The following is a 27,081-nucleotide window of genomic DNA, read 5'->3' on the forward strand; positions in this document are numbered from 1 at the left end:
CTGAGTTAGTTCATTAATATCTACAAGTCCATTACTGTCTGCATCAAAATGCTTGAACATTTGATCCACCAACAGCTTCTTCCTAGATATGTCATCACCGTTAGAATTCTCATTTTCTTGTGTAATGTACTTTTGATTTTGTAAATCTAAAAGCATACTTTTCATCTTGTTGTACTCAGTGGCCAAGCAGTTGTCTCCTGTAACAAAAAATTTGAGTTATTTTTGAATCAATCTTATTGAGAAGAAATTATTTTATTAATATTTAAAAATTTATGTTATATGATTGATGTATGCAATATAATTTTTTTAATTTTCAATTTTGCATACTTTAAAACTTGGAAAAAATTAATGAACTGTTTCCAGGGTGATGGAAAACTATCTGCCAAGCTGACAAAATTTACTGTTGTTTTGGTTTTTCTATGAGAAAGACATTAATATTTTCAGAAACCCAGAAAAACATGCTACTAACTGGCTTCAGAATTTAAATTAATTGCCTCAGTTCTTATCCTTGTACTACAACTCTCCATTGATAAACACAAAAAATGCACAAAATAATGATCAGGGGTTGGGAAAATGGTCCTGTAGGTAAGAGCTCTTTCTGTTCTTGTAGAGGATTAAAGTTTTGTTTCTGCCACCCATAGCAGTTGGTTCACAGCAGCTGCTACCCTAGCTCCTGAGGTTCCACACACTGTTCTGACCTCCACAGACAGCCTCACTCAGTTGCACAGATGCACACACACAAACATGCCTACAGTAAACATAAAACATATCTGCTTCTTTTTTTTGTTGTTGTTTTGTTTTTAGTTTTTCGAGACAGGGTTTCTCTGCAGCTTTTTGAGAGCCTGGCCTGGAACTAGCTCTTGTAGACCAGGCTGGCCTCGAACTCACAGAGATCCGCCTGCCCCTGCCTCCCAAGTGCTGGGATTAAAGGCATGCACCACCACTGGAAAAGAGGTTAGCATAAGAAGGCAAAAGATTAGAGTCTGCCTGATTTTGCACTTAAACTCTGTTGGGCCACAATTATTGTACCATATTAGGCAGTATTAAATTAAATATATTTATAAAATTTTGATCTGTCTTAAGAAACTATCCTGCATTTCAGCCTGTCTGTTTATATTTAGCAATTTCTCCCCCCATCTGAAAATCCTCAATAGCAGAACGCTCAAATTAGGAGCTGCATATGTGACTTTTCTTGCTGCCTTGGTAGGTATCCACTCTCTTCCTTTTAAAGTACGAGATTATCATATAATAATGTGTTTTCATTTTATACCGAGGAGTTTTTACTTTGCAAATCTCATCTCTAAGTTAAAATTAATTGCAATACAGATATTAACACATTTTCAGTATCTCCTGTGTATAAATCTTAATAACAGGGGCATTAGAATTAATTAAAATAATTGGATATGTAATGTTTCTCATAAACACAAAACAAAAATTAAAACTAATAAAACTGCCCTGGTATCTTTATATAATTATTTCACAAAGGATTTGGCTTCACATGTCCTTACGAGGAAGTCTGTATAACTATAATATTGAGATAATTCAACTGCTGACAGGAAGCATGACACAAAATGTACTATAAAATGACAGTGGTTAGTGCGATTATGAATGAAAACAGTAGATTCTGTATAAGGTGGAAACTTTACAACTTATTTTTAGTTAAAAACCTAGCTCTATAATTGAGTTGCTTTTAACAATTAGGCTTGACAGCACTGACAATTTCAATAGAAGATTCTTAAAGATATATAAATACACGTCTGAGAAGACTAAGGTTGAAAACAGCATTTTGAAGTTCCATTGTCTTTCAAGACAAGATGGGAAACAACCTATGCTAGAAAAAAGGCAGATCTTACTTTTCTCAAAGGCAGTGAAATGACTACTGTGCAGACACCTGGGTGTTTAGTAATCCAAGTCCCTTTTTGCAATGAATAAGTACATGGGCTGCCATACAATAAGTCAACTCTGCATTATCTGTTCTCACTGAAGAAGAACACGAATGTTTCCATAATAGCAAAGAACTCACTGCCAAAGGAGTGCAGTGATCAAACCTAACTTTGATAGCTAGCAATCTTGGTGTCTGGAAGAACAGCACAGCAGCAAGGCTTCAGGCATCTGTGTGGTGCTACACATATGTGCATCCTGGGAGGAAGGATGGCAACGCACAGCCAACCATTCCAATAGCTCTGACTTGGATTTCTGTACAGACTGAAAGACGGGCTAACTTACTCAAAACAAACCTGAATGTTTTAATGGTATTTCCGTTAGTCTAGGGCAATGTGGAATAATTTTCTGGAGCTGATAATGAAGGACTTTCAGCAAAAAAAATTTGTAAACTCTCTGCAGGTCAGAGGATGAAAAGTGGGTGTTTGGAGGTTGAGTTTAGAGTACATGTAAGAGGAGACTGCATGTTCTTTTCCCAGCCTCCCAGACCCAGATAATCACACAGAAACTATATCAATTACAACACTGCTTGGCCAATTAGCTCAGACATCCTATTAACTAACTCTTACATCTTAAATTAAGCAATTTCTATTAGTTTATGTATCAACACACTGCTGTAGCCTACCAGTAAGTTTCTGGCATCTGTCTCCTTCAGAACTACATGGCATCTTCTTGGCTCTGCCTACTTTCTCTATATATTTCTGTTCAGATTTCCTGTCTTGCTTTACACTTCTAAGCCATTGGACAAAACAGCTTTATTTATCAATCAATAAAAGAAACACATACACAGAAGGACATCCCACATCATCACAAAAGGGAAATCAGATTATCAGTAAGAGTATACTGGAAGGAAGAAATAAGCATGACAATGTATTTTAATGGATATTTACAGTTGAAGTATATACATTTGAAGTATTTTTACTCTTATTTTTCTCTAATTAAAATAATGTGGGGACTAGAGAGATGGCTCAAAGGTTCAGATCATGTGCTGCTCCAGCAGAGGAACCAGATTCAATTACCAGCAATCACTTAAGTAGGCTCACAACCACCAATAGCACCAGTTTCAGAGGATCAGACATCCTTTTCCAGCCTCTGCAGGAAAACACATTCATGTGAAAATACCCACCTATAGAGACAGTAAGACTTGATAGTTTTTGAGTACCAGCCATAGTATCCATCTTATTGAGCACATCTCAGATTCAATTAGAGAACCATTGCTTTCCACCAAGGTATGTGTACCATTGTTGATCCTGCAGGGTTATTGTGCTATTCTGGTCCTTGATGTAGTGTGAGGACCATTACAGAAAACTACAGCTGCCGGGCGGTGGTGGCACACGCCTTTAATCCCAGCACTCGGGAGGCAGAGGCAGGTGGATCTCTGTGAGTTCAAGACCAGCCTGGTCTACAAGATCTAGCTCCAGGACAGGCTCTAAAGCTACAGAGAAATGATGTCTTGAAAAAACCAAAAAAAAAAAAAAAAAAAAAAAAAAAAAAAAAAAAACCTACAACTAATCAAAATGCTGGAGAGCCCTGTTTAAGTAATTTGTGGATGAACACTTCACATCTACTCTCTGCACTTTCATCAGTTGTTCCTGTGCTAAACATCTACTGTGCAAAGATATCTTTGATAAGGTATAAAAGCTGTACTAATCTATCGATAGATAGATGAATTCAGAAGGCAGCTTGACACTGTGCCTATTTAACAGAATAACAAAAGTAGGTTTACTCCTGGGATTGATGAGCTCTCACGACCATGGGGTTTTGGTCAGATTTACACAACCAGGTATGTAATTCGTCCTATAAATAATTCTTAAGTCCAATCAGAAATCAGTTGGTCACTGTCATAACATTCTGCCCCTATTGTACCCATTGGCAGCATGGTAGAGATTTCTCTTAAAAAAGGCAGAATAATGACTAGATTATTGAAAGAAGAAAGGACAATAGCTTTTTTCAGGTAAAATTAAATGTTGAAGTCTATTTCTTGAAAAACAGTCACATAGCCTGACTATTCCAAATTAGTCGGGAGAATATGGAAGAAGAAGACACTGCCCTTTTCAAAAAATGAAAGTATTCCATAAAAGCCAGTCAACAATTTGGTATCTGCAAAAAAATGTGTGGTTTTGCCTGTACATAGGACAAAATTAGTATTTTTATTTAAAAGACTAATACAAGTTCACATGGAGGCATAATTCTTTGATATGGTGTTGACTTGTGTGAAGAAAAAGTCTGTGAACTGTGTTCGCAAAGATTACTTCAACATAACTCATAGCAGGGAAAATGGCTATTTCATTACCTTGGTTTTATTCTTGTCGGTATTGTTATAATATTATTAGGATAAATTTATAAGATGTTCACTTAAATACATCCCTAAATTCTACAAAATTTTTAAACTCGATTGTAATGTAAAATTTCTAATATTCACCTCACAAATATATAACCTAAGAAGACGGCTTTGGTTCCTTCCGTTTTCATGTTTCCCTTCAGATGAAAATGAACTACAGGGCTTTGAATTTAAAGCCAGTAATCTTCAGAAGTTTATTGCAGACTACTTCTCGAAGATATTTTTGAAAGAATGTCTAGATTTCTATTTTGTAAAGATTAAAAGAAGCAAAGTTTTCATTGTGATTTATACTCAATATTTCTTTTTTTCTTCTTTGTCTCTTACTTAAATTTTCTGTTCATCATGGAAGAAAATATTCTTTGAGGGTTACATATAAATATTTCTTATTTTACATATGTATGTATCTACCTATTAATTTAAAATATGCAATATTGACATAAATATTATTTGATTTTTCTAGGATTGCATGAAATAAACATGAGTACTACTTTTACAAGTTGCAACCAATCTGTTGTTTTGATTTGAATGCTTTTCAGATATGATACCTAATACAGTTTGGGTAATTTTAAAAAAATACTCAGATATTAGAGTATTTTAAAATATTGATTGTTTATAACTTGACCTGACCTTCTTGCTTGTTGTGGAGGTATTTTACTACCCCTTACATGGTACATAATTTAGCAATGGACAGTTGTTCTTGTCTGTGGATGTTTCAGTGAATGTTGACTAGCAAATGTTCAGTTACCATCTCTTAATACATCCAAAAAAAACCAAACAGCTTTAAACATATTTGTCGATTTATTTCCATGATTTTATTGTGCGTGTGTTTGTGTTCATATATATTCAAGTAGGAGTGGGAGTACATAATCATCCATGTGCATGTGGAAACCAGAGGTCAGTGTCTGGTGTCTCCCTTAATCCTTAGCCACTTGACTCTTCCAAGACAAATTCTCATACCACAGCCTGACCAGAGTGCCTAGCCACCAGGTCTCAGGGATCCGCTTATCTTTGCTTCCCCAGCATTGGGATTACATGGATGCTGCTCTGGGACAAATGTTTTTTTTTAGTCATAATAGCTAGTATTAAGACTTGGGTCACTGAGTAGGGAATTAAAGTATGGAATAAGCCTTCTATTTTTATAGACCCCTGAAATACTTCATGCTATATGAGTTTGTGATTTTTAAACTTCTCTGTACTAATGACATCTGTTCATTTCTCTCATAATCATGAGAGACAAAATAAATTGTAAATGTGTTCTTTTTGTATCTGTATGATACACACACACTATATATATATATATATATATATATATATATATACACATCAGACAATCTTTAAAACACTAAACTCATCAAATATATATCTTTTGGAAGAGTCTGATAATGCTTCAAAACTGCTTTGATATCTGTAAATGTAATTGACATACATGCCTCCTGACAGGAGTAAATTTCTATTAATGAATTGTCTAGATCAATATATGCTTGGCCTCAGAGAGAACAGCATAGAACATAAGAAGAAAAGCAATGTCCTAAGGAAAACAAATAGAGTTTATTTTAAGCTTTACAGTCTTGAAAAATATGTAAAACATGGTTTACCTAACATCTATAGAACTCACTAAGTCAACCCTTAACCATTTAAAAGAGATGCCCCGTGTGAATTGGAAAAGTTGTCCACCTCTGAGGAAACAAGTCCAGAGTAAAGCTCTACAGGCAGAGAGTGAAATCTCAGCACAGATTGCACTCCAGGCCCACCTTCTGCCCCAGGTGTATATGCCTTAGAGCAGAGTGCAGGGAACCAGCAGCCCCGCCCTCAGGCTTCTATTCAGCCCTAAGTGCTTGAGGCTAACTTCCAACAGAGATACAGGTAACTATTTTATCACAGTGTTTATTTTCATGATCATAAAATAAATTTGCATGTATCTAGAAAGATCACCTTACTTTTTTGTAATAGTGATAAAGCGTATTGCAAAATGTAAGCTGCTTCTTCTGTTTGTTTTGTCCTATTTGGTTAGGTTGTTTTTCATTTTATCTTATTTTTGTTATTCTTTAGAAGTTCATTTATTTTCTAAGGAGCAACAGAAATGATGTGGATTCAGATGAATGAGGAGATGGGGAGGATCTTGGAGGCTTTACATGAGGGGAAACCAATCAGAATACACTGAATGAAAAAAAATCTATTGAAAAAAGGAAAGGAAGGAATAACAAGTAAACTCAGAACCCAGGCTTCACAGAAAATAGTGACCTCTTAGTTTGACACCACAGTCTCAGGCAAAGGCACATGTCTGTCATTGCAGTCTGTCTTCCAGAGCATGCATTTTGTATTAACACCGGAGAGAGGAACCCCTGATTCCATGGATTGCTTCCTGTTGCTATCTGATCAGAGCTTCCCAGAGAACAGACTAGATTTTGGCTGGTAGTCAGGACTTGATTCAGATCCTGTCTCTCAGAACAAACCCATGTCTTTGGAAGGATGCCAGATTAGAAACTAAAGGAGAGTTATATAAGGCATGGCCTTAATTTCCATCTCATTTCAATGATTTTTAAATCTTAAACAGTTTTCCCCCACTGACTTGGACCTTGTGAAGCAAAGAAAAAAAATTTAGCACATGATTTACATGAAGTTTCAAGCATTTGAAAAGTCCAAGGAAATAAAAGAGCAACAATAAATTAACAATTACAGCTTTCAGACTGTTCATAGCGAGGTCCAGACTCATTCCATCAACAACATATTCCCTCAATTGACTTACTAAATTATGAGAATAATTTAAAAGAATCTACAATTACTAATTTAAAAAATATATAGCCAGTATATTTTTGCAAACCTTTTAAAAAAATAAAAGACTAGGGATATATAGAGATTTAAAATACATTAAAATATCCATGAATCTTGCATAATGTTTGTATATATACTTATTACTTTCTAAAATATTCTCTGGTTATCTCACAAGAAGTAATATAAATTCAATATTGCAAGATAAAAAAAACAGCAAAAATAAACAAAAAACCTTCTGTAATCCAGGAGAATTGTGCTTTTACTTTAACAGGTGTCATAATGTCCAGTGAGCATAAGAAACCACTCTGTTACCTCATTCACCAAAAGAAGGAAGAGAAAATAAAATTCCTTAAAAATCTTTGAGAGGCACCAAAGATATACAGTTGCAGCTATGGTAAAGATATCTAATTGTGACTTTTTTTTGTGAAGCCTATACATTTGCTTTGCTGTGTCAGATCTTTTCTCTGAGTTCTTATCCTCCATTAGCTCTTTACTGCTTAAATCTAATTTAAAAATCTCTTCTTAACAAAATCCAAGACTGTTCCATACTGTTTTGGAATTCCTTCTTATAGCTAAGGTTCCTAATGCTTCCATAGATTTCACTTGAAGCTTCATCTTCAATTCTCACAACACTGGCAGTGACAACCACTTCAGCCCTTAAGGATTGGATTAGAGTTAATTTCTCTTCTTTCTTTCTTTCTTCCTTCCTTCCTTCCTTCTTTCCTTCCTTCCTTCCTTCCTTCCTTCCTTCCTTCCTTCCTTCCTTCCTTCCTTCCCTCCCCCCCCCCCCCCCTCCCCCCTCTCTCTCTCTCTCTCTCTCTCTCTCTCTCTCTCTCTCTCTTTTTCTCTACTTAAAAAAATACCAATCCAAATTCCCATTCCCTCCCCCTCCTCCCACTCCTTCCACTCCACCCTTCCACCCACCCCCTCCAATCCTAAGAGAGGGCAATGCATCCCAGTCTGTGGAAAGTCTAAAGGCCTCCCCACTACATCTAAGTTGAGTAAGGTGTACATCCAAAGAGAATAGGATCCCAAGAAGCCAGTCAATGCAGTAGAGACAAATCCCAGTATCACTATCAGTGGCCCCTCAGTCTGCCCCAATTGACAACCACATTCAGAGGGACTAATTTGTTCTCATGCTCATTCACTCCCTGTCCTGTTGGAGTTGGTGAGCTACCATTAGCTCAGGCAAACTGTCTCAGTGGATGAACCCCTCGTGGTCTTGACTTCCTTGATCATACTCTCCCTCCTTCCACTCTTCAACTGGAACTTGGGAGCTCAGTCCAGTGCTCTGATGTAAGTCATTGCCTCTGTTCCCATCTGTTGTTGGACGAAGGTTCTATGGTGATATTTAAGATAATCATCAGTCTGACTGCTGGGAAAGGCCAGTTCAGGCACCCTCTCCTCTATTGCTTAGGGTCTTACCTGGGGTCATCCTTGTGGATTTCTGGACATTTTTCTAGAGCCAGGTTTCTTGCTAACCCAATAATGCCTCCCCCAATCAAGATAACTCTTTCCTTGCTCTTGTATCTGTCCTTCCTCCATATCGACTATCCCATTCCCTCAAGTTCTCCTCAACCCCCCTTCTCCCCTTCCTTCTACCCCCTGTCCCCATGCTCCCAAATTTTGTATGACAATCTTGTCTGTTTCAAATTTCTAGGTTTTTCTGTGGGTTCACCTTATTACTTAGCTTCTCTAAAATCATGAACTATAGGTTCAATATCCTTTGTTTATGGCTAGTATCCACTTATAAGTGAGTACATACCATATTAGGGTTTTTTTAGGTCTGGGTTACCTCACTCAGAATAGTGTTTTCTAATTCCATCCATTTGTATGCAAAATTCAAGATGTTATTGTGTTTTACTGCTGAGTAGTACTCTAATGTGTAGATGTGCCACATTCTCTTTATCGATTCTTTGATTGAAGGGAATATAGGTTGTCTCCAGGTTCTGGCTATTACAAATAACGCTGCAATGAACATAGTTGAACAAATGCTTTTGTACTATGATATGGCATCTCTTGGGTATATTCCCAAGAGTGGTGTTGCTAGATCCTGAGGTAGGTTGATTCCCAGCTTTCTGAGAAACTGCCACACTGATTTCCAAAGTGGTTGCATAAGTTTGCATTCCCATCAGCAATGGATGAGTGTTCCCCTTACTTTACATCCTCTCCAGCATAAGCTATCATTAGTGTTTTTATCTAAACCAATCCGACAGGTATAAGACAGTATCTCAGAGTTGTTTTGATTTGCATTTCCCTGATAGCTAAGGAAGTTGAACAAGTTCTTAAGTATCTTTCGCTTATTTGAAATTCTTCTATTGAGAATTCTCTGTTTAGTTTGGTACACCATTTTTTAATTGGGTTATTTAGAATCTTAATGTCTAATTTATTGAGTTCTTTATGTATTTTGGAGATTAGTCCTTTGTCTTATGTGGGGTTGGTGAAGATTTTTTTTCCCATTCAGTAGGCTGCCTTTTTGTCTTATTAACTGTGTCCTTTGCTTTACAGAAGCTTCTCAAATTCAAGAGGTCCCTTTTATTTATTGTTGCTCTTATTGTCTGTGCTATTGGGGTTATATTTAGGAAGTGGTCTCCTGTGCCCATGCATTGATGGCTACTTCCCACTTTCCTCTCTACCAGGTTCAGTGTGGTTGGATTTATATTATAGAGTTGACTTCTAAAGGACATCAGTTGTTTGGTGTCATATTCTGTAGTTATTCTTATGAATTGTCTGGTACATCTCTTTTCAACTCTGTCCTAAGAAAATCCAAGATGTTCCTAGCAAAAATAAGCTGTTTAATTTGAAGAAGAAACAATAAAACATTTTAGCATTAGATGTATAAAATAAGATCTGTATATTTCCATCAAAATGGTGCAGGATATACTTTCTAACCTTTTAACTTTAGTTAAAAGATTCTCCCACCTGCATACCTTGCAAAATACAAATTGTCATTTCTAAAAATACATATAAATTATTGAAGAAGAAAGTTGATCAAAAGATTCTCTCTATGATAACTTTTCAATACTTGACTATAGTTGGAGTCTTGAATCTAAATTAACCATATGAAGTTTGTTAAATATTGATTTTGGTGAAGACATAATGAAATTTTAATTGCATAAATTATGTTATCTGATCCTTTAAAAAAGTGAATCAAGAGTTGAGGAAACAATTGGATTGAATATGATCAAAATACCTTATATGAATCCTCGAAGAATTAGTTTAAAACAGTTTACCTCTGTTTTTTTATTGTTAAAATTCATTCACTTATAATCATTACAATATACAATATCCTCAGCATAACTTTTATTTTGTGCTAGTTATTGAATTTGCTTTGTGTGTTATCTGGCTGGATAGTGTGATTTTTATCTACTCTGATTCTGGGGAGTATCTTATCATTTTCCTTTTAGCTCTTCTAAAATTTATGTGTCCTTTCCCCTTAAAGCACTTGTCCTTTGTTCATACTATGAGGGTCTACTGTGGATTTGCCTTTAACTCTTTTTGTTCTTTTTGAGAAATTTGTTTTTGAGTTCTGTTTATTAATGGCCGACATGTTTTTGTGAGATTGCCATTTTACCTTAATTTTATTAGAGCATTAAGAAGAAAGGAACTCAATTCTTAGCCTCTGTTGACTCTCCCCTATTCTGTCTTCTTAATTTTTACTTTTTTTTGTCTACCAATACTAAGAATAAATAAGTTAACTTTAGGACTTTTTAAAATGCACTTTTTTATTCTAGCATTATTTCTAACATTTTAAAACTTCTTTTTGTTTTTAATATTGCTAAATTTTAATTCAGTTTCTACATTACCAATACTTTAAATTTGGGGTGTTTTAAAATCTTTTAGCCATTAAAAGGTTCCATGTATAAGTGATATTGTGTTTTTTCATTAGCTTATTGATTATTCATTTTTATTGTAGCTGCCTCACATGCTTTGGAACTCTTGGAACTTGACTTTACTTACTGGCTGGTAAATCATTTTAGAAAAGATTTAGTACTGTCTATTCAGCAGGATAATGGCACAAAAACTTAATGAAAATGCATAGTAAGCATTATAGCTCACTCAATTTGGTTAAATATGCAACTATGTCATAAAAGCATTATGAATTGGATACTTCCGTGTCCTGAAAACCAATTTACTATATTTACTTTGGTATTTAATTTCACTAAAATCATTTGTTTTGTTAATTTTATTTAACTCACTTAAACACTTTTTTGCCCAAGGACTATTTGTTATTCTTTCATGAAAAATGGCAAATTTTCTCAAAAATTAAACTGAATTACATATAATACAGTCAAGAAATTGAAGCATTCTAATAATAATTTTTTATTATAAGGTTCATAGAGCACCTACAGAATGGATTTTCAAACAAAAAGGAGGATCCCCATAGTGCTTTATAAGTACTTTGTCTACTACCAGACTCAAGTAGATCTTTGGTGACTACAGTACACTGAAAAAGACATATTCTTTGTCATTAAAAAACATCCTACTTGATCATGCATTGGTATTCTGGTTTTGGAGTTCTTTTTTTCATTATACATATTTCAAGTAAAGCTGGTAGTAATATTTCAATAAAATTTTACAAATAAAAATATATTTATGTTCACTTTGATTCCATTTTTATTATTTGAATTCTTATTCGTGTATACTTTGACAGATTCCATTCTCCATTCCGTCCCTTTCAAATCTTCTTATATTTCCATCATTTTTTTTCTCTCCCAATTCCTTGGTTTTCTTTGATTTTTTTTAAACTCACTGAATCCACTAGGAGTTCTCAGTATGTGTATGGTTATAGAACCATCTACCAGAGAATGGAGAGCCTGTCAGGAGCCAAATCATGAAACAAGAGATTTCATCTTGCCCAGCCTCCATCATCTGCCAAAAGCTCTCTCAGCTAAGGGTGGTACTTCATGAGCCCCTATCTTGTTCACTCTGGGCTTTTTGGCTGGCTTAATATTCAGGTCCAACATATTCATGATAGTTGGCTTCAATACCCCACTTTGCCCAATATGTGGGTCATTCACACATAAAGGAAAAGATAATTAATAGTGCTAAATGATGTCATAGATCTAATATACTTAATGAAAATCTAGAGTACGATACCTGCAAGCACTAAGTAGAACATATTTTTTTTCTCAATAGCCCCATGGAAATTTCACTAGAATAGACCACATATTGGGACATACAACATCAACAAATGGAGAAAAACTGAAAACTTCTTATACTTATTAGATTCAAATAAAATAAAGCTAGGTGTTAGAAGCAGCAGGAAAATTAAGAAAATACATATGGTTATGGAGATTGAACAATACAGTACTGAGTAATGATCAACCAGCCAAAGTTATCAACCTGCAGTAACACTAGTCTCCTCTCTGATTAAGGCTGTAAAGAGGAATCTGGCAGGATGAATTGAAGGATCACTTAAGAATCACTGAAGATATAAAAAAGAAAATTATAAATATTCTCGAGGTGAATGAAAATGAAATATAAGGTACCCAAATTTATGACATACAATAAAGTCAGGGCCCTAGGAGGAAAGTATATTGTTATGTCTCCCTTTTTCATTTCTGATTTTGTTAATTTGAATATTCTCTCCCTGCCTTTTGGTTAATTTGAATAAAGTTTTGTTTACTTTGTCGATTTTCTCGAAGAACTAACTCTTTGTTTCTTTGACTCTTTGTATTGTTTTCTTTGTTTTTATTTTGTTGATTTCAGCTGTAAGTACCTATAGAAAAAAAGATAAATTATAGCCGGGTGGTGGTGGCGCACGCCTTTAATCCCAGCACTCGGGAGGCAGAGGCAGGTGGATCTCTGAGTTCGAGGCCAGCCTGGTCTACAAGAGCTAGTTCCAGGACAGACTCTAGAAACTACAGGGAAACCCTGTCTCGTAAAACCAAATATATATATATATATATATATATATATATATATGTTAAAGAAAATCCAAATCAAAAGTTTTTAAGAGTTTGCAAAAACAAAACCAAACAGATCTTAAAAACAAAAGACAAGGATGGGCTATGAAGAGCAGAATATAAATGAATGTTATAGGTATGTGAAAAACAATACAAACAACGAAATGAAGAATCGGTTACTTGAAAAGAATAGCAAGACTGATACACTTTTAATAAAATCAGCCAAAAGAAAGAAAGAAAAAATTGATTTGGAGGAGCAACTGATGGAAACAGATGTAAATTCCACAGCCAAACATGAGGCAGAGCTTGGAGATTCCTATGGAAGAGGGGTAGGAAGGATTGTAGGAGCCAGAAGGGTAAAGGACACTACAAGAAAACCCACATAACCTGCTAACCTGGGCTTTCTTGGGCTCACAGAGACTGAACTCTCAACGAAGGAGCCTGTATGGAAGTGAACTAGGAACTCAAGAAGTGTGTTACAGTTGTGGACTGTGGTCTTCTAAAGAGATTCCTAACAGTGAGAGCATGGGCTGTCTCTGACTCTGATACCTGCTTTTGGGACCCATTCCTCCTGCCAGATTCCCTTTTACAGCCTTAATAAGAGAGGAGTCTAGTCTCACTGCAGCTGGATACACTTTGGCTGGTTGATATCCATTGGAGGCCCACCTGTATCTGAAGAGAAACAGAAGAGGCGAAGAAGGGAGCTAGAAGAAAAGTGGGAACAATTGGAAGGAGAAGTGGGATGGAAAATTTTTGGTTGGGATATGATAACTACATATATATATATATATATATATATATATATATTATATATAATAAATTTGGAGGAAAAGAAGAACTAATTACAAAAGACAGCAATGAAGCTTAGGGAACTGTAAAGACATAACTTCAAAAAAATCTTTCTTCCTTCCTCTTGGAAAACCTAAAGAAAATATATTATTCACTTAATGAGAACAAGCCAAAGTTAATCCAAGAGCAGATGAAAAAAGCAGACACTTTACAAGACTAAAAGTCAAAACAACAGTAAAAAAAAAAAAAAAATCTTCCAATCCAACGTAACCAAAATAACAGCAAAACCAGGTGTATTTACGACAGAATTTTACCAGAACTTTAAAGAAGAACTAAAACCAAAACCTCTTAAACTTTCTAAAATACAAAGGAAAAACTGCTTCCAAATCCCTTCTGAACAGGAATTCCCCTAGATCACAGCTACATCACAGTTTTCCTGTTAAAAATCTCCAAAAAATATATTATGTTAGTCAAGGGATACTGCCTCCCTTTAAAGAAAAGTCTAAAACACATGTATCATTGTATAATTTATTTTTTAAAGTATATTAAATGTTTATGAGTAACAAACTGTCAAATGTGCATTAAATAACATATTCTCAGACTATGCAAATACTATATTTTCAACTGAGACAGAACTGACCGCCTCCTACGTGCTTCATGGTGAAGATTTGCGATTGAAACTTCATGAGAAAGCAATTTTCCTGAATTAATTCTTCTCAGATATAAAGACAGCATCTGGGATGTAGGAAGTTCATCTCATTAAGATATAATAATGTATTAATTCAGAATGTACCATGAAAATTATTACATTAAGAAAAATATGAGCAATGTTCCCACAATTACTTCCTAAAATAGGTCATTCTTCAAGTGATTAAAACAATACACTATCCACCTTAAGGTCACTGTTTTTTTTTTGCTTCAAATGAAGAAACGAAGCATAGAATGTGATAGTTAATGCCAGTTGTCAGCTTGGTGGGATTTAATACCATTGAGAAGACATGCTTCTGGGCTTGTCTGTGAGAGATTTTCTTTATGCTAACTGAAATAGGGAAAGTCTTTGCTACACTTGTGTGGAGAACTAGACTGAACGACAAGGCAGAGACCTGAGAAGCCACATTCATTTCTTTCTGATTCCTGGCTGAGTGCAATGTGACAAACAACCGAACTTCTGCCACCATTCCTTTCTCAGCATTGCAGATCATCATTTAAAATTGGGAGCCCAAATAAACCCTTCCTTTTTTAAGTTCTGTTTTGGTATTTTGTTATAGTAATGAGAAAATGAACTGATACACAGATGTTATATAATTTAATAAGAATAATATATATATATATATATATATATATATATATATATATATATATAGCTGAAATTTAAATTCAAGTGCTGAGGCCTGGAGACTGTTATTGTCACTATCTATCAGAATGTGTTTCAAATAACTTGAAATAATGATATTCACAGTCATATTGATATGGAGCTACAATAGCAAATCAAATATTATTGCATTAGAAAGACATTTGTTCCATTTTAGAATACCATTATCATACAGAATGACAGCTAACTTTAAACATGATTGCTTATTCAAAGAGTGACTAATGTCTTATATGGAAGCACCAATTAAACATTTTATTTTTTATCCCCTTTTTCAACTTGATTGTGATTCTAACTTTAATTTCTAGCTGTTCTCTGTGATGATCTGGAAAAATGTTATTTCTTAAGTAGAAAGTTAGAAAATTAAATCCTACATTACAATTTCCTCTACGAGATCAATTAAAAATAGCAAATAAATACAATATTAAGGCACAAAGTCTTTTAAACCTGTGTGAAATACATCTTTGAGTCAACTCCAAGAGAAGCATTGTTACAGAGTTCCCTTCTCTTTCAGAACCCAAGAACAAGTACAGAATCAGTCTTTCTAAAAGACTGAGACCGAAATTGCATATTTAGTGACTTTTTTTAACTAAAAGGTATAGTGATGTATTAATTCAGAAAGTATCACAAAATTTGGTAGATTAAAATATATATATGGACAATTACCAAACATACTTGCTGACCAAGGATGTTCTTCAGATGATAAAACAATCTAGTGTTATGAGTATTTTAATTTTCACAAGAGCCTACGTAATCTTGGATAGTATAAAAGACTCGGTAATTAATATACTGCATATTTTGTCATATTTAAGGTGACTGTCAAAGTTATGAGAGTCTATATGGTTTTAGTTTCTGTTGATAGGACCCTAGAAACTTCGAGAACCCTTATGAAATCATGATAGATGGTTAAATGTTGCACTACCTAGTTGCAAATTTTATCAGCTGATGAAATAATATTACAATTTGTAAGTCATGAAAACAAACAATGAATAATGTTCCAGTTCCTAGTTCCAGTCAAAGATAAAAACTATTGTAAATATACAAATATTTGCAAGATATTTTGGTTCGTTCATTTTGCTTCCCGTTGTGGGTGGAGAAGTGTTTCTGAGGGGATAAGAAGGGAAGGGGAAGAAGGAGGGGAGGGAAGGGGGAGGAGGAGCGGAGGGAGGGGGGAGGAGGAGGGAAGGAGATGGAAATTTTTAAATATAAAAAAAAATAAAAATAAAATAAAAATGTAAAAAAAAAAAAAGAATGGTTCAGGGTATAAGGAGATGGTTCAATAGGTGATAAGCCTGAGGAGCTGAGTGTATTGTCTCAGAACTCATGTAAAACTAGACATGGACAACAAGAAGAGAGGCAGAAACTAAGGAATACATAGAAGCACAAAAGTTAGCTATTCTGTCATACACAGCAGTGAAAGAGGGACCCTTTATTGAGCAAGGTAGATTGAAAGCGAATGCCTAACACTAAAATTAATCATCAGACCTTCATATTCAAGAAGTGAAGATAGCAAGTAAGCGACCACACACAGAGAAGTGTGTGACCTCTCTATACAGTCAGTGGCTGGACAGGAAGACATTGGACAAGACAGCCTGAGACAGACAGAATGCCAGGATGAGAAAGGGCGGGGTCAGGAGACACCAGCAGGCTGCTAAGGAAGCAAGACATGTAGAACATCAGATGACAAGTCATAAGCCATGTGGTAAAGCCTAGATAAGAAATATGGGTTAAATGTAAGAGTATCTAGTAACAAGTCTGAGCTATCAGCTAAACATTTATCATTTATATTAAGTCCCGAATCATTTGGAAAGTGGCTGCCAGTTATTTAGGAGCAGGTGGCCAGGACAGGAAAACTATGCCTATAGTAATCTGTCCTTGGAGAAAAATGAGAAAGTGTCGCCCCTGCTTTGTAGGAAGGTCACTCTGTTTTATCACTCTAGGTTCTTAATGAGAAAACAAAGTCCGGTATTCCTTCCGGACAGTGCAGGTCCCAGACTGAAATTCGCTTATTCAGCAGAGTTCAGCTTTTAAACTTCCTACAATCAGAGTTTGCAGGAAGGCTGATATATACTTGTAAGATTGTGCTGAAAAATATCAATTTTTACTGTGTTGCATATAAATATTTATAAGTATCTTACTAGCCAATATGACATTTTAAAAACAGCTTTTCGAGAAAAATGCCTCCACCTAGCAGGCATTCCATCAATTTTCTTGAGCACCTGATGAGCTGTGAATGAAACGTGTGAAGAACAGATTAAAGGGGACTTCCTGTTGCGATTCTCCTAATATGCTTGCTTCCCTTTCCTAAACCTATAACTTCATTTTCTGGCATTCTTGGATAACAACTTGCTCCCCTATTACACAATACTCAGCTATTATTATTATTATTATTATTATTATTATTAATCTTATAACGTGCTATGATATTGAGTAAAATTTTCAAAGATCTGTTAACGTAGAATTAAACACAATTTTGGTGATGTGCAAGTCTTTTAAAATTAATATTTATTTTTTCATTTTATATGTGTGTTTACTTAGTACGTATGTACATCACATGTGTGTCTGGTACTCTGTGAACCCAGGAGATGGTATCATGTTCTCTGAACCTGTAGTTACAGATGGTTCTGAGATCACACGGCCACTGGTAATTTAACCCAGGTCGAAACAAGGGCAGGAGGTGATCATGAAAGCTGAGCTCTCTCTCCAGCCTGCACTATGCGGTACTTTAAAGAAGTAGAAGGCTATGTATGATTGCTGATATTTATTACTTTTTGTTAGGAAGAAATGGATTATTTCTTTCCTGAAATCAAAGGCAGTTATGCATGCTACAAAAGAATGTTCTAGAATGTAGTGATACTCAATCTAGTAATTCCCTAACTAGTTAACATGTAGACACTATGTGTGCATGTAGGGAGGATCTGTCAGGATCTACCATCTATTTCTTGAGTATATTTATGGTTATACAATCCAGGTTGATCATTGTCAAGTTCTGCCAAGCTCTCACTCGGCCATTCTTCTGAGTCTGTCCATCAGGTTCGGGGGAAAAAAAAAGGGAAGCTCTAGACTCCACAATCTGCCTGCTGCACAGTTCGCTCTTGGGCGATACTGAGCTAGCACTGCTGCACTTTAAGTAATGACGGCTTACTAGGTGCTGTCACTCGAAAAAATCCTCTTCAGTTCAGAGATAGCTGCTGTCAGAGCATGAAAAGAGCAGAACATAAACACTGCGAGTGAGCAGAAGCCTTCCACAAGCAAGGAGCAAGAAGATAAAACATGGTTTTCTTTTGGATCTGTGTTAAACTTCCCATACAATCAAATAGCGATATTTTTAACTTAAAGACGGGGCTTTGTAGAATTTGTTCTCTGGCAGTAGGTTGGAAATGCATCTTAAAACTTTATTAATCACAACCTTTGTAAATGTTTTCAAGTGTTTTGTGGTAATATTATATGAACAGGAGTACAGTATAAAGTAAGTAACTGAATTAGAAACTTGCACGGTGACATAGCATCTAATATATGATTTTACTTCATTCACAAATCTAGTAATTAATTAATCATGGCTTCTGCATTAAGTCAAAAGTTATTTAAACTTCCTTAATGTGATTTAACATGTAAAATGGCATGCAGTATTTATCTCTGGTTTGTGATTTATTAATTGAGTGAAATTTATCTTATAGAACAGTATGTTTCAAACTGAAACTAAAAATATATATAAAATTATATATATAATTATATATATAAAAATATATATATATAATTAAAATATTGTCATTGATTAAATATACTAGCAAGTGTTGTGTTTAAAAACTGAGTTGGCAAAATATTGATGATCAAACATTCTATCACTAACTTATCACAACACTGAAACATTTTAGATTAAAATGTGAAATACTAGAAGTTACATGTAGTAATAAAACTATTACTACATCAATTATGTTGGATGGGCATACCATTTTTCTATTTGCAAATCAATCAAAACTATATAAATTATACAGCAGGAAAAATTCTCTTTTGTGTTTTGATTAATCCCACAGTAGCAAAGCAGTATAATCTCCACATTAAGGACCCTACATATAAAGTGTCTACTGCCAAGTAAAGTTGTATAATAATATAATTTAAAAGTTCAGAAGTAGGTAAATTGACCACAAACATTTTCTGAGTCATTTTGCACTTTTATTGTTGGATTATTTCAATCAAAATAATATGCAATATTTGGATTCAACAGTTTCCTATAAAAACAGTTATATTCTAAATACATTATTTTCTTCAGATAAAAAAAACTGCCACAAATTTCTTATTCATAAGGTACATCTACAAGTACTCAGTTTTAATCCACTAAATTAAAATTAATACATATTGAACAAAGATTTAAAATGCTTATTATGTCAGCTTTTACAACATTTCTTCAATACCACTCAAAACTTTTGACCCTTGTCCTATATGTGAAATAATCTTGGATTCCATTAGTGTCAGAAACTTACAGAAAGTTCGCTTCATGAGGAGATCCCTCCCAAGCTTGTTTCTTTAAGAGACAAGGACTCATTGCCTCCCTCTTACAGAAATAGAACTGAGATAATGATCAGTAGAGTTCACTTGACAAAATTTTTGGATTATCTCTCTTCCCTCCATCCTTACTATATATATATCTGTTTATACCTGTCAATGCCATGTAGACTGGGAAAACGCTTAATTATCATGTTTCCCCAAATGGTCTTTAGGATTGAAATCTTCCCTGCCCTTTCTCTATTACTTTTATTTGGTTGGTCTTTTTAGGTAAACATTTCCACTTGACACTTGATGTAAAAGAATCCCCAAGGTTGAGAAGATGTCTGGCCTAGGACTTCAATTACAGCATCAAATAATAAACTGAACAAAAATGAACAGATTTTATGTAGAATGAATATTTATTATCAATTGTCTCTTAGGTCTGAAACTCTGAACACTAGTTGGCTACCCTGGAAAATCGCTGTTGCCAGTTTTGATTTGACTTCATTAAGAATATTTCAGGATTTGGGATGTAGTTCAATGACAGAATGTACATGGTTCTAGATCTGATCCCAAACACTGTGTAACCTAGGTGTGATAAGGTACCAGGAACTGCAGTCCTTGAAAAAGGGTCAATTCTGCAACTAAGATCAATGAACACACAATTTGAATAATTATAATTTAAGTGGTTATGAAAGTTCATTAAGTTTATTTGAATTTAAATTGTATTTTATTCGAATAAGGCAAGGTGTAATTATTCGTAGCAGTCCTTTGTTGTGTTCTCCATTGGTACCTAGCACGGCTCAGCCTTACTTTTCAGACAGGACCTCTAGAAATTGACTTCCTTACTGAAAATATTTTATCTAAGTGAAAACATTAATGATTACTCCTACTAGAGTGAAAATGAGAGAGTATATTCTGAGTTATATTTATATTATTATTTTACATAAAGTATTTGAAACTAAAACAAAGTTTTTTTGTTGGCTGCTTTATTTCTGAGACAGGTTCTCACTATGTTTCCTTTGCTGGCCTGTAACTATATATGTAGACCAGGATGGACCTCTAATCACCGAGTTGTCCATGCCTTTGCCTTTGGAGTACCTGGAATAAAGTGTACACCAATATACCTCACAATAATGAGTTTTTGGTCAGGCTATCTGAGTTAGATAGCTATGGAGAGAGAAGAAATGTTCAATTAATAAATGTTCTCTTAACTTTTAAATGAGGGATGGATGGTTTATCTAAAATCCCAAACAATGAAAATAATTTGTAACTAAAAAAATTTAATGAAAAATATAAAAAATAGAGTTTAGGTGCAAAACCACTGCAGCTACAGGTAATGGTAATATGTTGTTATGTATTTTTAAGAGCCCAAAGAATGTATTGTTAAAGCTTTCATCTTAAAAATTGAACATATTTACCAGGATTTAAACAGCACAGAAGGTGTCAGTGAATTGAAATGCTACATGTTTCCTCATGGATGTGTAAATTTTGCTTTTCTGACATAATGATGCAAATTAAATTAAAAGAAAATGTAAAGTACCACACAGAAGAGAGAAACAGAAGATTAAGAGACCAGAAAAATAAAAATTATAATAGCACAATATAGACATAACGCATCAGAACACCGGTTGCCTAAGGAAAGCCTGACTTAACAATCTTAGCTTTGATATTGCAATTCTAAATATGCACAAGTACAATAAACATAATTTCACTTGAGTCCATGAAGTCACTACTAGATGTAAACTTATAGATCAATCCTAAGACAATAACAAACATCCTATTCTCTTCATTATAAATGTTATACAAAAGTAAGAAACGGAGAAACAGCTGAATTAAATTATATTATACATAGGTAAAGTAGACCTAAGAAACATGGAGAATCTTCAACTCAAAGACTAAATTAGTAATTTGTAGTAAGGCATACTATAGAACATACGGAAATTTACAAATATTAAGCACCACACTGTTGAACTGTGAATGTCTCAAAAAGTCATGAAAGAAATAAACATATTCCTGTTATCAAATGGAAATTAAAACATCATAGCTATGGGATACCTGAGAGCAGCTCTAATAGGGGAATGTATAGCTACAATGGACTATACTAAAATATCAGAGCAATCTCAAATAAGTAACTTAAAGGTTAGCTTAAGAAATTTGGAAAAACAAAAATAGACTAAACCCAAAGAAAAATCAGAGAGACATAATGAATATTAGACCAAGCATCTAATAAAATGTGAAAGAAAAACATACAAAAGAAGTTGAGGATAAAAAATTATAAAAATAAACGATATTGACAATAAAAATCTTTGCCCAAGTATTACAATAGGAAGAAGATAGAGATGAAAGAGCATAGCTTATGTCAGATGCCAGGAAAGTTTTTTAAATCATTATATATTCCTTATATTTTGTTATATTATAAAATCTAAAAGAAAAAATCAATTATACACATATTTAACCTATCAAAAACTAAAACAAGATGAGATGAATAATTTAGTACTTGAATATCATAGATCTATGCTAACCAGTGAGATATAAGTAGAAATAAAAAGCTCCCAACTAAACACAGGTAGGTTCCAGACAGATTAATGGTTGAATGTCACAGGACCTTTAAAGATCCCTAGCCAATCTTTCTTGAACTATTTCACAGAATAGAGAAGAAAGGGACATGTCACATACTTTTTAGCAAGCCAATATAACTTTTAAAAATCAAAACTAGATAAATATCTGTTAAATACAGATGTAAACATAATAAAATACTTGCAAAATAACAAAAGTACCTAAGAAAAGATCTTTGAGAAATACTGTTCTAAAACAACAATAATGAAAAGAAGTCAAAATACATTTAACTTGCTGTTCATATAATTCTATACATAAAAGATCCCCCAAACTTTGACAAGAATACTCTTCATTCTGACAAATGCTTTCAGTAATATAATAGGACAGAAAATTAACGTATGAAAAGAATTAGTCTTCCTAAAGACAACAATAACAAGCACTATGAGAAAAAAATTAGAACTATAATGCTATTAAAATTTTCCCCAAAATGTATTGGCTTAAACCTAACCAAAGAAATATCCTGCCGGGCGGTGGTGGCGCATGCCTTTAATCCCAGCACTCGGGAGGCAGAGGCAGGCAGATCTCTGAGTTCAACGCCAGCCTGGTCTACAAGAGCTAGTTCCAGGACAGGCTCTAGAAACTACAGGGAAACCCTGTCTCGAGAAACCAAAAGAAAAAAAATAAATAAATAAATAAATAAAAATAAAGAAAAATAAATAAATAAATAAAATCCTCTATAATGAAACTGAAAACATTGGAGAAAGTATTGGTTTAAGATTCTAGAAGGTAGAAAGACTTTAGAATTAGTATTGTGACAATGTTTTTGCCAAAAGCAATCTCCACAAATTCATGCAATCCCATGTAAATCACAACACAATTATCCACAGAATTAGAAAATCAATGTTAAAATGCACATGAAAGCACAAAAGTCTCTTAATGACCAACATAATACTTAGCAAAATGCATTGTGACTGTGATTTCACTTTTCCTTACTTAAGGTTTAAACTACAACCCTGTAAAACAAAAACAGCATGGGGGTAGCACTAACAGACTCTTCAAACAAAGAGCAAAGTGCTAGAATACAAGAGCCAGATCTGACCAATGTAACTGCATTCACTAAACAGGCTCCTTGCATAAAACATCAGAACATCTGCATTCCTATCAAAGGCAAATATAGGCTTATGTACTATAAAATACCAGAAGTCTAGTCATGTAGGTTGCTTTTTAAACTATTCTATATGTTTTTCTGATCAATATAATTACATAACCAATGGTACTGGACATAATTTGGATCTCTGTTCTTGGTGACAGGGTATTGCACGCAATGTTTTCACTATTCTGATGTTATAATTTGTTAGCTTATACAATATCCATGCATTAAATCACAATTAGATTTACCTAAATCGTCTCAAATCAAAACCATTCTGGGTATCCCGACACATTACAGTCACACCTGGTTTCTCACGGGAGACTCTAAAAGTGAGAGAGATTTGAAACAGATGTTCTCGAGACTCTGCAAGACCACAGATGCCAGCCCATATTAATCTACCTGGCAAAATTATCAATTAAAATAGATGGAGAAAAAAATCCATGAAAAAATTTAATCAGTATCTATATATAAATTGAACTCTACAGGATGCTGTATAAGAAAACTTTAACCAAAAAAGATTAACCACATCCAGGAAAACAAAAGGAACAAATAATCTAGATCAAGAAATTGAAAGAGGAAAAAAACTTCACACATTAACAACAAAGTAAGAGGAACTGAAATTGATATTGTCTTTGGACCACCATCCAGCTCCTAAATTTATTATTGATTATGAATGCTTAGCCTTAGCTTAGGCTTGTCCCACTAGCTCTTTTCACTAACCTGATTCTCTTCATCTACATTTTGTCTCAGGGCTTTTTACCTTAATTAAATTCTGTATGATCTACTTCACTGCTTTCTTCTTGTCTGTCTGGTCGGCTCCTGCTATCTCCCTTGCACCTCCTTTTTCTTCCTCCATTCACAAATCTAAATACCTCTTCCTAATTATTCCTTTTGACTGTAAGTTCTGCCTATACCCTCTACCTAGTTTTGGCCATGCGAATTTTTATTAGATCAGTCAGGTGCCTTTAGTCAGTATGATGAAATGGCAGCTCTTCTTTACTTAGTAAAACATATATTCTGAAATATAATTAAATGCAACAAATCTTTACATAGTTAAACAAATGCAACAAATTTTTGCACAGCTAGTCAAATATTTGACAGCAAAGAGTTAATAACCACTGCTCATTGATAACATTCAATAGCAATAGATTTAATTTCTCAACAAAAGGACATAGACTAGCTGCTTAGATTCCAAAACTGTATTCATCCTTCTGCTGCGTTCAATAAACACACTTTACAATCAAATGTAGATATAACTTCAGTTTAAAGGGATAGAAAAAGATAGTCTACATATTCCATTCAAATAAACACAAGCAGCAATTCACTGTGGTCATTTTAATATCTTCAAACTAAAACTGATAAGCAGGGATAGAAAAGGACATAATAATACGCATCAAAGGATAAAGAAAACCTACCAAGAGGGTATTGAATTACAAATATTTTTGTGCTATACATAAGGGCATGCAAGAAACACTACTGCAAGCCGGGCGGTGGTGGCGCATGCCTTTAATCCCAGCACTTGGGAGGCAGAGGCAGGCGGATCTCTGTGAGTTCGAGACCAGCCTGGTGTATAAGAGCTAGTTCCAGGACAGGCTCCAAAGCCACAGAGAAACCCTGTCTCGAAAAAACAAAAAAAAAAAAAAAAGAAAAAAAAAAGAAAAAAGAAACACTACTGCAGTTGAAATCACATACTGAGAGTGGGTGACTTAATTACCAAACTCTCAAAAACAGGCAGTTCATCAAGACAAAAACTAAACAGAGAAATACTGAAGTTAATGACGTCATTAGTTAAATGGACCAAACAGATATTTCCAGAATATTTCACCCAAACATAGATGAATATATCTTCTTCTCGACAGCTCATGGGACTTTCACAGAAGTTAACCACAAACATGGACACAAATCAAGTCTCAACAGATATAAGAAAATTAAAATAAGTCCTTGTATCTTATATAACTACCACATGTAATAGGTGGGTTATCAGCAACAGCTGAAACAACGGAAAGTTTAAAAGTTCTTGAAAAACAAACCACTACCGAATGAAGTGTGTCAAGAAATAAATTAAATACTTTTTAGATTTAAATGAAAACAAAATACAACATGCCCAAAACTATAGGACACAATGAAGGTGGTTCTAATAAGCAGGTTAATGGCATTAAATGCCAACATAAAACAAACAAACAAATAAAATCAGTTTTATAGCTCTCATATGAGTAACTAACAGCACACCAGAAAGTTCTAGAACCCAAGTTGGAAATAAAGCCCAAAATAAATAGATGGCAAGAAATAACCAAACTCAGGACTGAAATCATTGTAAGGTAAACAAAGAAAACCATACAAAGAATAAATGAAATAAAAGTTGATTCTTTGAAAAATTCAATTGGACTTTCAAAGTCTTAGCCAAATTATCTAAAAGATGGAGAAAGATAATCCAAAGTAAAAATAATTAGAGAAGGAAAGGGAACAATTACAATGGACACTCAGGCAATACAGATGGTCATAACAACATGCTTTAAAAATATTTCCTCAACCAAATTTGAAAACCTAAAATATTGAAATTTTTATATAATAAAATCCAAAGTTGAATCAAGAAATTTAATCACAACCACAGACCCAAGTGAAATAGAAGGAATAATTACATATTCCCCAATCAAAAAAATTCTCAGAGTTAGATTTATTTAATGCAAAATTCTACCAGATTTTCCAAGAACTAATGCCCATAGTTCTTGAAATATTCTGCAAAATAAAAACAGAAAGAACATTGCCTAATTCTAAGAGGCCACAATTACCCTTGTACCTAATTCACATAAATATTGCCTACAAAACTAGAGAATTATGGACCTTATGAATACCAATACAAAACTTCTCATTAAAATACTAAGAAACTCTACACAAGAACAAAGCAAAAAAGATTATCCACCATGATCACACCAGGCTTTATCACACAGAAGCAAGAACAGTTTAATGACTTTAAACTATTATATTTAAATGTAATCCACCATATATCAGACTGGAAGACCAAAACCACATTAGATTAAGAAAAGGTTTTTGACAAGATCTAACATCCCCTCCTAATAAATTTTCCAGAGAAATTAGTAATACATGGGACATATCTCAACATAATAAAGACAATTACAGCAAGGCCATACCAACCAGCAAAATAAATGGAGGGAAACTCAAAACATTTCCCCTAAAGTCAAGTGTAAGACAAGGATGTGACTTGTCTAACCAAAAGACCAAAAGCAGTCTACAGATTCAAGGCAAATCTTCATCAAAAGTGCAACATAATTCTTTACAGAAATTAAAAAAAATATTAAACTTCATATAAAAAGAAAACAAGATATTTAAACCAATCTGTAACACCCGATTCTGTGTTACCCCCTCGGTACAGTTCGCGCGCCACTGTACCTTACGCAAGTCGAGCAAGGGCCAGGAGATTGAAAGAACACACAAAGAGACCTGGGTCATTCGAAAGGAGATCAGCCGAATGCCGTTTATTTAGCCTTGGGGAAAATCTTATATACCCCACTCCTGCCCAAGGAATTCCACCCAGGCAGGTGGAAAATTACCATATCTAACTGCTGCACAAGGACTCCCACCTAGGCAGGTGGGAAATTACCATACCAACAATAGAGTCAACAATGCCCTACAACAAATCACCAGGCGGGGCAGAGGGAGCACAGGAACAAACAGGATGCTTAGTCTTCTGACCAGAAACGGTCCTCAAGGTGAGCCCCAGGAACAAGGACAGACCCGGGCCCTACAC

General features: G+C 34.4%; 1 protein-coding gene across 3 annotated transcripts in view; it reads right to left on the reverse strand.

Moving 5' to 3' along the window:
• Positions 1-27,081, reverse strand: part of Fstl5 (follistatin like 5) — a 393,360-nt gene that overhangs the window by 217,007 nt on the left and 149,272 nt on the right. For all 3 annotated transcript variants that reach the window (XM_038348044.1, XM_038348043.1, XM_038348042.1), the window contains exon 4: positions 1-197. In XM_038348044.1, coding sequence (XP_038203972.1) covers positions 1-197 — 197 coding nt within the window. The remainder of the gene's footprint in view (positions 198-27,081) is intronic.

Source organism: Arvicola amphibius, chromosome 11 (genome assembly GCF_903992535.2).
Source record: "Arvicola amphibius chromosome 11, mArvAmp1.2, whole genome shotgun sequence".
Classification (NCBI taxonomy): Eukaryota; Metazoa; Chordata; class Mammalia; order Rodentia; family Cricetidae; genus Arvicola; species Arvicola amphibius.